Raw genomic sequence first — 11,998 nt, 5'->3', positions numbered from 1 at the left:
TTTACAACTTAGTTTTCACTTTCGTATCGCCTCAGCGATGTGCGGGTCTGTTTTATTTCCCCGATAGTCCAACCGGAGGGCTGTAATTTAGCCATAACTAAATGTTTTAATCCTCGACAATTCAGTTTTATGTCTGTTTTGAATCGACTGAGCTGATGCTAAGGTTAAGTGACAGTAAATGGTGCCAGATATTGCAGGGGGTGTGGGTAGTCTTTGAACGCCTCATTAATCCCATTATCATGCGCTTATTAATGTTTATTAGTAAGACTTGGATGCTTATTTAACAGATTAAGCTTGTCTTATTTATTTCCACGCACGGTTTTATTAATTCTGTTTCGAGTTGGAGACGTTTTCTCCTTCTTACTGTAAGAAGTCTGGGAGGGGGAATAACGTGACTTTTTCTGTTTTCCTTTGGAGGTGCATAAACAGTTTACACAGGCTCTTCCTTTCCCCTCTATATGAATCATATAACAAGAGCAGTCTTATCTGATCTCGACATTGTGGTATTATTTAAAGAAAGCGATGCCGTCGTTGCTTCCTGAAACAGGCCAGGCCAGAAGCGAGTGACCACCAGATAACCCGTTGGGTTCAGACCCCTCATTGTGCACCAGGAAGACCAGGCAGAAAATATTGTGGGATTGTCTCAGGGGGTAAATTCTGTCATCCCGCTTTAAAGGATTTAAGATATTTGAGGAACACCTCCCATGTCTTCTTTATTATTTAGTTTCTTCATTTTCGAATCAAATATCAGCGCCAGAGAACACATGTGTGTTGTAACCTTTTCGCGACACGGGAGGTAGTTTTGCAAGAACACGCTCTTGAGTATGAGTTTGGCAGCGGATCACATCCTTGTCAGCTGTCACTGATTCCTGCCCCTGTGTTTCTTCCTCACCTTTTCGACCTTTCAAAGACTGGAATTGTCTGCTCCTCCGCTGTCATTGCTGCCTTGCAACTAGACGAGGACAGTTCAACCTTCAGCACTTCACACCCCAGAGACCCAGGACTCAGCTTCTTCCAACACCTCAGACTCAAACTTAGCAGAGATGGAGGGTCACATGGTGCGGTTCACCTTGCTTCTGTGCATCACTGCTGCAGTCTCTGGTAAGTCTACCCGCTGATCCTTCTGGTATTTACTGTATTTCATGCTAAAATATGCTTTTATAGAAGTGTATGATGTAAGACAACAGACCATAGGGCATTAAATGTAGTGAATTTTGAGCCCCCCGGGGATTATTTCTGTCAATGTAAAGTTCAAAGGCAGATGTTTATCTTGTCCTGTCCTGTGTTTTGAGATCATTATATCCTCAAGACATAAAAGAATATTATATGCTCTGGTGTTTTCCCCTTGCACACTAAATCAGGATTTTTACAGCCAGTCTTTAGAGAGAGGTTATGTGCAAATCTCTTTGCCTCGAAAACTGGTTTGTTCTTATAGTAACTCAACAATTATACATCATGCAATATCTTAACAGTAGAGTGGGGAAATAAATATGATAACAAAAGAGTCAAATCCAAAAACATATGTAGCTCCAAATGGCATTCAGACAAAAAGCACTGAGTCATTCTGGGACATATGTGTTCATGTAGCTCTTCAGATTCTAGTGATAAAGAATAATTTATTGGAAGACAGTCCAGCCAAAAGAATTGAGAAAAACATGTGGGGACACTCACTGATTTATATGTTATCTTCCTCTGTCGGCCCCCTCTGATGCTTTCTCCACCAGCTGCCTGTAGCTGCCCAAAGCAAACTCAAACCTGTAATCCATACAAGGTGGCAAAGGGAGCTGAGACCCCCCCCATGCCCTCAGGCAGTAATCCAGCCTCACACTCTTACCGATACTGCTGCTTTGGGGTGTTTGCTTCTCACTTCCCTGCAGCAATCTGGCCTTTGCGGTGGCCTCATGGTTTTCAAGTAATAAAATAATGCTAAATTTTTTATTGTTCTGTGCTGATATCCTCAAAAGTAATATTACAAATCTATTGATATGGTTTAAAAACGTCGGTATCAAAAATGTGGAATCTTTTAGATTTGTTTTTTCAGGAGAAATTTTTAGTTTGACATCTGTTGGAGATTTACTGAACTTTTTCAACCCTAATATACTCTGCAGCTATAGACAAACAGCACCCACTAAATTATAACATATGAAAACTCCGTTAAAAGATTTTTTTGATTGCTGAGTGCATATTTTCAAGTGCAACTTCCCTCTGATTCCAAATGCCATACAGGAAAGCAGAATGCACCCTGCTGTTTTGTAACACAGATTTGTCATCAACTGTCAGCAAAATGGAGTTGTCTGCATTCATTTTTCAATGATGTGCTTGAAGGTAAAATAACAAATAACAAAAAATAACCTTTTACTAAATCTGTGTGTCTAGAAACATACATCAGAAAAGCAAGTTGGCATTTCCAACTTGCTTTTTAAAAATGGCAAAATGGCCCTGGCAAGCATACATCACTGTTAAAAGAGTATGTGCCGGAAAAAACAAGCTCAGTTGCTGAATCTGGCTTCTGTGCTGACCTACTATATGACAAATCACAGTATTGCCACAAGTGCTAAACACCCTCTCAGCAGGGGTGCTGGTGGCAGGGATACAGGGGTATATTTTGGCCAACTGGCAGACTGTAGAGTTGACCTCACGCAGCTTCCACCGCAGGGGACCGGTCTCGCTGTCTGCTGGTGGAGTCTGTAAGGAGCTGTTTAGCTCGGCTTTAATTGCCCCTGTGACACATAGTCCTAAATCTGCTATCATTTATTTTCTGTCTTGAAAGAGGTTGCAGAGATTTTCTCCTCTTCTTATTTGTGCATCTGCTACTGCAGCTTTATGTATAGACCCAGAGGGAGCTGTGACACTGTTCTCAGAGAGCAGGGTTACTCTGACCCTGTGTACTGAATGTTGAAGCATTAATCAAAACATTGGTGTGACATGTAAGAGTTCTTCTATCTCCGCCGTTGTGTATTCATCATTATGCAGTCCAGTATTGTCATAATAATTTGTCATTTTCTCACATGTTGTCTCGTGGGTTTGGTCCTGCACAGACATTAGGTGTGACACACAGAGGCCATCAGTGTACTTTATAGGAAATCAAATTAGCACATTCCCAGACTAAATAAAGAGCTGTGAAATACTACAGCCCCCATGTATTATTATATTCAATGTGTTTCGAGGTCTTTTTGTTTAAAAGGGTGTTCGCCAGCTGTGTGTGGCTGTGGGAGCAGAAATGATGTGAAAGTTCTCTGAAAGAAGAAGTAAACACAGAAAAAGTAACAGTAAATTGCCTGAGGCTTGTGTCAAATCCCATGACACTCTTGGCAAGTTGCAGACAAGGTATATTGTGTATTAACCAAACTCAGTTTTGCTTTAGCTTTACTGAAACTTTTTATTTGTTTGAATATCATTTTAACCCAAACACTCATTAAAGCCAGAGGATGATGTTTAAGTCTGGTGCTCATCCATTCATCTCCTGAAACTGTAAACTTGATTCTTCCTCAGAGCAACCCCTATGGCGTTTTTCATGTATTTATGTATTTTTGGACTGATGCAGAGTGATGACAGGCTGATTAATGGAGGAACTGGTATTGTGCATGTTTCAACAGTATCACATTACTTGGCAGTAGTTTGCCAGTAATATATTATTTTCATGGATATAGCCTGAGATAAACTGCCATAATATTCCAAACAATCTGACCAATCCTGCATTTACAGACTATTAAGCGCCATGGGATAAGCTGGATGTTAAACAGCGTTCTTCTGTGATGTTGTTGTTGTTGTTGTTGTTGTTGTTAAGCCCAGTTTAAACAATCGACAAGAAACAACTCTTGATTTGACGAGATCCCGTTTTCATTAGCTTTTGATCCATTTCAAACCTAGGAAATATCCCTCCTGCTTCACCCAGCACCTTGATCATCAAAACTTCCTCTATGTTAGGATCAGTCAGTCCTGTCTTTTGGGTTTACAGCCCTTCCCTAATCACTGGATAGGCTATGGTCAGGCTCAAACAAGATGGAAAACATCACATTGGTCTTAGTTCCACCACACTGCCTCCCCGTGAGGTTAATTGTGTTTAAAATGTTGCTGTTTGTTTTGAAGGCTTTACACCTGTCCAGCCTTTCAGGTCTACTCTGTTTGTCTAAATCTCTCTTGTCATTTCACTGGGGAATTTGTTTGTGCGAAGATCATACAGGCACCGATTACTTTGCAATAGTGGTATTCATTCTCCTTCCTCCTTCCTTTTAATAAAATGTGCTAAAGCATTACATTTTGTCCTTGGCTTCTGCTCGTTTTTTTTTTTTTTTTTTTTTTTTGAGGGGGGGGCGCGGTTACTCTTCGTAATCTTGTTTATTTCACTCTCTTTGTTCATGGCTCCTGGGCAGTTGTAACACTTTCCTGGAACTGTATTCTGTTTTAAGGCATTTAAGGCATTTATTTAATGTTGTGCCTTATGGATGTGAAAACATCCGCCTCAGGCAGGGCAACATACATGATTTACCTCCAAATACAGACATCTCTGAAAGGGTGACTGCAGTGATTTCCTCAACCATAGTGAGGGACTGATTAAGAAAGATTAGCCAAGACTTTTAGTTTGTTTTACAGTTCAAGCTCTAAAACAACTAACATTCCCATAATGCAACTCTACAGTGACTTTTATCAGACCCACTCTGCCTGATAAATGCCCGTGTTAAACAAACCATACATCCTCAGTGTATTATACATAGGCTTTCCGTTATAAATGTGTAGTCTCCAAGTCCAAGCCAAGATAACTCTGATGACATCATCGGTTATTTTCTCACGCTAGACAAAGCCCCTCCGGAGACACAGAAGACATTATGTAATTGTTTTCACAGGCTAATTAGTACCTCCTCATGATGAGTAAACTGATTTCCATGCATAAAATCAGTGGGGCATCCATTTGAGGTAGAATTCTAGTATACCTTATGCATTTTACTCCGCTACCTTTGCCATGCTGATGGACCTTTAAAGATAATCAGAACGGAAATTCTAAGCGTCCAGTTGCCTCGCTGCCTATTATATGGAATATTGTTATATAGTAGATTCATAGGAAAGACTTTCATATGATATCCAGACCACTTTATAATGGCAAGTACAATAAGCGAGACCACTTAAGCTGACTGAAGCAGTTGGACACATTAACAATTATCTATGCGTCTGGCTGCAGTCTTTGTATTCAGCGATTTTATCCACTGTGTGCCTGGCATTTCCTGGCAGGGAAGTAGTGTTGAATATGCCCCCTGCTGCAACAACTTTCCCAGTGGGAGCCAGGCATCATGATGTTAACTGCCAGACCTCCTGCTGCATTTCAGCCTACCCCAGAGTCTCCCTCCACGGGCTGAAGGAAAAGCACAAAAGTGATTAGCGAGCCGCGGGAGAAGGAGGGGAGGGCCGTCTGAAAATGAATGTTGGAGAGGGAAAGGGAGCGAGACAGAGAGACAGACAAACAGAGATAACAGAATTCATAAAGACTGATTCATGGAGACAGTAAGGGAGTGGGGGGTCAAATTTATGTGACTGTCAAAGAGCAGATAAGTAGTTCAGAGGGAAGATGTGGGGAGAGAGAAGTAAAGAGGGGATTAAAACAGAGAGATAGGAAAAAGGACAAGACAGAGATAAAGCTGGGGAGATATGGAGACCCAGTTAAATTCTAAGTCAGAAAAAGTGAAAATAAAAGACTATGAGTAATTACACAAATGAGAATGATACATTATCTTAGCTAACAAATGAATTTATCACACTGACAGAACACTTATCTGGGGGAGTTTACAAAGCAAAAAGAAATGGGAAGAGATGACAAAGGTTTCTCACAAGGCATGCTGTAGTGGAATAAGTCGAAAGCAAACAAAGAAAAAAAAAAAGAAAAGAAAAAACGTCATGTTAAAAATGGCGTTGAGAGTCAAAACAGTCCACTTCCCCTGTTTTACTGTAGTGAGCCAGCTCAGCCTGCAGTCAGACTGGGTGGCAGGGAGACGCGACCACTTGTCGCTGCCTCTGACCGATTTCAATCTCCTCCAGTGTTATGCCCCTCCCAAATAACAATCCATTTCTGACTGCCTTGCTTTTCCTCTGTTTGAATACAGAAAGCAGTGCAAGAGAGCCTCACTAACACCATGTTCCTCTCTGTTTGTTCCCACATGACTTTCACTAGCTAACACTTGACTGTTTGTCGAGATGTCTCTAGCTTTCAGTAATCATTATGTACATGCCACATACATAATAAACAACACGACTGAATGGCATGTAACTTTGAGTGATGATAAATGATACTGGGGGGGTTCTTTAAGTATTGGGACAGTAGTTGTCTTTCTGTTTTAAATTTTAAAATAAACCTGTGATTTTATTCAGTTTATATTGCAAATAATAGAAAATAGTTGAAAAATTAAATAAATCCTGCAATCTCTCATGTCAATATTATTCTTTTAGAATGACTCTGGCCAATCTGCTGCACACTCTGTAGCTCTTTTGTGATGTCTCCCTATTTTTCTCTTCACTTTCTATTACCAGAAACATATTTTTGGCTGTCGTTGCAGTGACACTTGTTTCTATAAATTATGAAAAAATTAGAAAAGATCATTTCTGGGGTTAAAATCTCAAAACAATAACCCTGTCTTTTATACTTCATACAGTGATTGATCTTCACCTCCATGTGACGGAACTGCACACCAGCATTGCTTTAATGGTCAGTTCTTAAAGCAGTGCAGAAGTATGTGTGAAAAGTTCAGGAATCTAAAATGTTCACCATCATAGGTCAGATATCAGATTATGGCTCCTTCAGATTATCTTTCTTGCTTTTGAAATGTAAAAGATAACGCCTGCAAACTGTGTTGAGTGGTATGATCTTACTTTGATCTTCTTCGGGTAAAAATATTTTTTAAAAAAGGAAACCACACCCGTATTTATAGGCTATATCATGCACACCAATAGGTTGACCAGCTTTATGATCGCTGTTATGGTCAACTACCCAGAGTGATAAACATCCAAAAAAGAACAACTACTCTTGTGCCAAGACCCATACAATTTGTGAAAATCTGTTCGGTAGTTTTTGTGTAATCCTGCTGAACACCAGCCAACCAACCTTATTCTGGCTAATCATGCATTGTATCAGAAGAAATCACCCACATTCAAAAATTGATTTTGATTACTGTTGAATTTCCTCTATGACTATCTTCATCATATGACTACAACTTCTTGTGCCCTCTGGCCCAGAGCTTTTCATTATGCAGTTGCATGAGCACCGAATGGCTCATTAGTTGTGGGCAAGATAAATGCCTCGTCAGCATGGCGACCACTTGTGCTCGTGTCAACATGCCCGCTGACTACGTAGATAAGGCATGACATTATGTACTCTTATCTTTAGGTCTGTCTGCCAATGGTCAACACTGGGGTCTGCACAAACGCAGGAAATGTACCTGTACATTGGGACAGAACTTGGAGGGAAAACTCTTGATGGGTCAGCGGACTCACCTATGACTTTAAGTTAAAGATGCAGGGTTAAAGAGACTTCCAGGAGGGTTGCAGATCTCAGGAAAACAGGAAATTGTTTTAAATCGTTTTCATTTTTATTAAAAAATGTTATTCATGAGTAACTTTGATTAATGAGGGTAATGTTATGCAGGGCAGAATCACCCACTTAATCAGTCCCTGGCAGACTATCTATGAACAAAATGTCTTCAACTTAAGTGTTGTGTAATACTTCATGTCATGATTTTACACTGATGGAAGAAAGAGGCATTGCTTTGAGCATTTCTGTTAGCCTAAGAAACGCCATCCAAACCAATAATAGTAAATGTTAATGCAATTACTTGATATTTTTTCTGTAAGACAGCATGTAATCTTTCTGCATAGACATAACCTGATTTCTAAAATGTTCAGTAATGTGTGCAGCTCAGTGTTCTATTATGGCAGAACCTTTTCATTCAAGCACTGGGTGGTTAGTTTTCCTGTCGATTCAGGTGCCACACTGGTCAATCTGTATTCAGAGAGCTGAAATCACTCTCTGATGTCTGACTGTGTGCGTCTCTGTGTGTGTGTGCCTGTGTGTGCACTTCGTGTGTATGTTTGATGCAATGAGAAAAGCCCTTGGACACTGGATTTTTCATTTTGCTCGTGTATCTGTGATATGTCAGAAAGCAGAATGTGACTTGAAGAAAAAAAAAGCCTCAAGACATCTGACAGATTATTTTAATCTGCTCATACACTATAACTACAACAAATCCAACAGTCAGACATGGGATACTTAATAATCTTTTCACAGACTCTGGAGGGAATAAAGTTACACTTGTCAAACAACTCTCCCTAGTCGAGACACTTCCATTTGTTAAATAGTGAAAATGAAATCATAAACTTGAAGCCATCTCATAGATCTCTCAGTGCGATAAATCAAAAAAGCTTTTGCTTTTTGAAGCCCAGTAAGTCTTTTATGTGACCATATGAATTTACAGTTGTCTCTATGAAAAAAATTGTAATCTTTGAAGTAGAGAGGAATCATACTAATAATATATTTTTTGGGCTTCTCAACTGGCCACAATAGAAAATCCTTCTTTTTTCTGATGTAAACAAATGAATAGCATCAGAAATATTTGGCTGTCTAGTGTGTAAATTTTAAAAGAGCCGTCAATCGATGTGGGAGTCGTAGCTTCTCTGATCCCATGTTGTGCACATTGGTGGTATGTCATCTCACTTGTTTACACTTGACTTTGCTCACTTTAAATATATATACATATATGTGTATATATATATATATATATATATATATATACATCTATATATATATATATATATATATGTATATATATATATATATAAAATAAAAATAACAGCGCCTTCATTAGTATGCCGTCCTCATGTCGGAAAGCATTAATATTTACTGGCAAAAATCAGTCGAGAAAAACGGGCTAATCTGTGTTGGTTCTACATGAAGCATATGTTGTGCAAAGCTACATTAATCTTGAATGATTGGGAGCAACCACTGTGCAATGAATCTCTAACGCTTCAATCTGCTGCGGTTTGCTCGCAGTTAGCATTAAACTTGCTAAATTAGTCTGTCTATCCGCCAATTAACACTCAGATGATTAATTGTGTTTTGCTAGTGCTCTGTCAGCGTGTTGGAGAAAAAAAGTAACCACTAAGTGAATGGAAAAGACACATTTTATCCAGTAACTGATGGTGTCTGGAATAAAACACATCACCCAAGAGTGTCCACACAAAAATGATGGTTTATTTTTCATGCCTGCAGCTGCTGCTTGCTTACGTAGAACCACATCTCATATGATCAAATTTATCTGCATCAAAGAATTATTTTCATTGTCAATTAATCTGCAGTTCATTTTCATGAATAATCTTTTCATCCATAAAATGCCAAAAATTGCTGTTTTTTTTTTTAAACGATTAATTATGAAAGTAGTTGGCACGTAATTTTCTTTAGAATTATTAATTGATTATCCGACTAATCGGTATAGCTTCACAAACAATATGGAGCTGCTAATTACTAGCTGCAGACTGGTTATAAAGTCAGCAAGTGAATAACGGCGGAAGTGAGGCATAGACCTTCCTTGCGCCACTGTTGGACTTGTTGTTCAGCTGGCTTCCGACAATGATGAGACGACAGACGAATGGCTCCCAGAGGTGTAAACAGAGCTAGTGTGAAGACAGGCTGTCTCCAGACCTGCTATCACATCCTCAGTTCCTCTCCAGCAAACATTGGACACAGGACTTGGCACTCAGGCACACACACGAAAAGTCTCGAGCCATTAAACTGACAAGACTAATCAGCAAAATTCTTTTTGATAGAATTTCTGGATTCGGGAGTGGGAGGTGAGATGGTCAGGAAGCTTGTGTGTTGCGTGGTGTGCGTAATGTGTAGTATGCAGGGGTGAGAGGCCAGGGGACAGTGCAGGCCCCTGCAGAGCACTGATAAGAGCTTGTTTACCTTCCTGTGGATGGTCAGGCCTCAATCTGCAGTTGCGGAAACGTCGGGACAATAGGTGTGTGTGTGTATGTGAAGTCCAGAGAGAGACTCGAGCCAGCCTTGAAGCTCCCCTTTCCCTCTCCAACTAACTCTGATAGGAGTGACCCCTCCCTCCCCCTTCCCCATCATGACTCCGTTGTCCGACCCTGGACACAAACAGTTTACTCGACCCCAGGGGACCAAGGGAGACAGTTGGTCTTGACGTTGTCTGCTGTCAGGGTTTCCCCTTCTGTTTTTTTTTCCTTTTCTCTTTTCTTTCTTTCAAAAGCAGCCATTAGCTCTAGCTTCAAGTTCTACAGGAATTCATTTTGCATCTAAACTCTAGGCAAGTAGCTGATGCTCCTTTTCACCGTGACTTACAATGAGGCAGGCCATGAAAGACAGGGTATGAAATCAAGCTGGCCTGCTCGCTCGCCTAGGGAGTGAAAAAAGCTGGTAGTTATTGGGCAGCAGGTAGTCAATCCCTTGAATGTAAATCAACATTTAGTTATGGTGTGATAGAAATTGAAAATTCAAGGCCTCGCCACTGCCTGTCAGTACTCTGCAATGTTGGCATAGCACTGATGCTCAGAGATCAGGCATCATCGATACAGACGGGCTGGCACCTCTTGATATGTTTAATTTACCTGCAGACATAGCAGGCCAACATAAACAGCCTTGGTGGTAGTGCAAATCTCATACATCACTTTCATCGAATACAGAATTTGCACATAGGCTGTAATACATTGTAAATGTGGAAAACAACCTCAGCAAATTGCAACAAACAATCTCAGCAAAAAATAAATAAAATCCAGCAAGTCAAATTTCCAAGTGCTTTAATTTTACTGAAAGTGACTTCTTGTTTCGCTCTTTCATTTAAAAAAAAATGTTGAGGTCATTTTAATTCCTGCTGACCAATGAGATGCTGACACTCCAGAATATTTTCAAAAGGAGAAATGATAATATAGTGAGTTAGATATACAGTAACTGTGCCTCAGCATTTAGGAACTTCTGCTTTTTGTAGACAGTTAGGAGCCACGGTGTATCCTTTCCAAGAACTGTGAAGTGACTTCTCACTATTAATTTTTTCTTAGCACCATAATGTTAGCATGGTGTGTAACAGTGTGGTGAATGCTGAACTTAATTGTGGTCTGTTAGCATAATGTAATTTCTGCGAGTACACTGCTCATATAAAGCTCCATACCTTTTTGGCTCGTTATTGCCTCCATGGGCACCCACATTATGGAAACGTATTTCCTAAAGCATTTGTTAAAGTATAATCGTGTCATCATCTGGTCACCCAACTTTGAAATATACATGTTCATTTTCGCATTTATGTGATTATTGGACAGACTGGAAATCCTCGTTTGTCCCATTTTTGGAGTCTACCAGAGAAGTTCTCTGTACTGCATTTGCAACCATTAGCACGTCACAGCAGAAGGAGAAGTAGAGGATGTCAGCACTGTGTAGGCTTACAGTCCCTGACAAAAGTCTTGTCGCTTATCCAAGTAGGAACAACAAATAATAACTTGACTTGTAGTTGATCAGTTGGAATCAGAAATGGCTTACATGAAAGGTAAAGGCCTCTTTGGGCCTCAAAGGCCCACTTATTATTCCAAAATAAAGTTGTGTATCATTCATTAAATTTTATCTTTTAATTAGGAGAGAAGGTCAGATTTGCTTGAAAACACAAACATGCTACACTAACATACAGAACGTAAAGTCATGGTGCCTTGGGAAAAAGAAAGATTTAATATCGTGTATGACTCCCTTGAGCTTGGAGGTTCTACAGTTGACAAAAATGTAGTGCCAAAAGAAAGGCAGGTCTGACGGCGATGTAAAGAAGTGTGAATTTTCCCAATACACCGTACACTTGAACAGTTATAGATTTTTAGGGTGAGCATCGTTTTAGGTGGTTTATTTCCGCTCACTGCAGTACAAAGCTGAGAGTCTGGGCTGGAGCGACTCTCTACTTCTCCAAACTGAGGCTGCGCTGATCAGTGATTACGGTAGGGAACAGATCGACTATATGTACTTTAT

The 11,998-nt window shown here is 40.0% G+C and overlaps 1 protein-coding gene across 3 annotated transcripts in view; it reads left to right on the top strand.

Moving 5' to 3' along the window:
• The window catches only part of eng (endoglin), a 45,181-nt gene that overhangs the window by 1,392 nt on the left and 31,791 nt on the right, over positions 1 to 11,998 (top strand). For 2 of the 3 annotated variants that reach the window (XM_037117126.1, XM_037117125.1), the window contains exon 2: positions 911 to 1,101. The exons of the other annotated variant lie outside the window; for it this stretch is intronic. In XM_037117126.1, coding sequence (XP_036973021.1) covers positions 1,044 to 1,101 — 58 coding nt within the window. In that variant the 5' untranslated portion in view covers positions 911 to 1,043. The remainder of the gene's footprint in view (positions 1 to 910; positions 1,102 to 11,998) is intronic. 3 annotated transcript variants of the gene reach the window in all.

Source organism: Acanthopagrus latus, chromosome 12 (assembly GCF_904848185.1).
Source record: "Acanthopagrus latus isolate v.2019 chromosome 12, fAcaLat1.1, whole genome shotgun sequence".
Classification (NCBI taxonomy): Eukaryota; Metazoa; Chordata; class Actinopteri; order Spariformes; family Sparidae; genus Acanthopagrus; species Acanthopagrus latus.
Note: the sequence above shows the minus strand (reverse complement) of the source record. Positions and strands in the feature narration are given on the sequence as shown.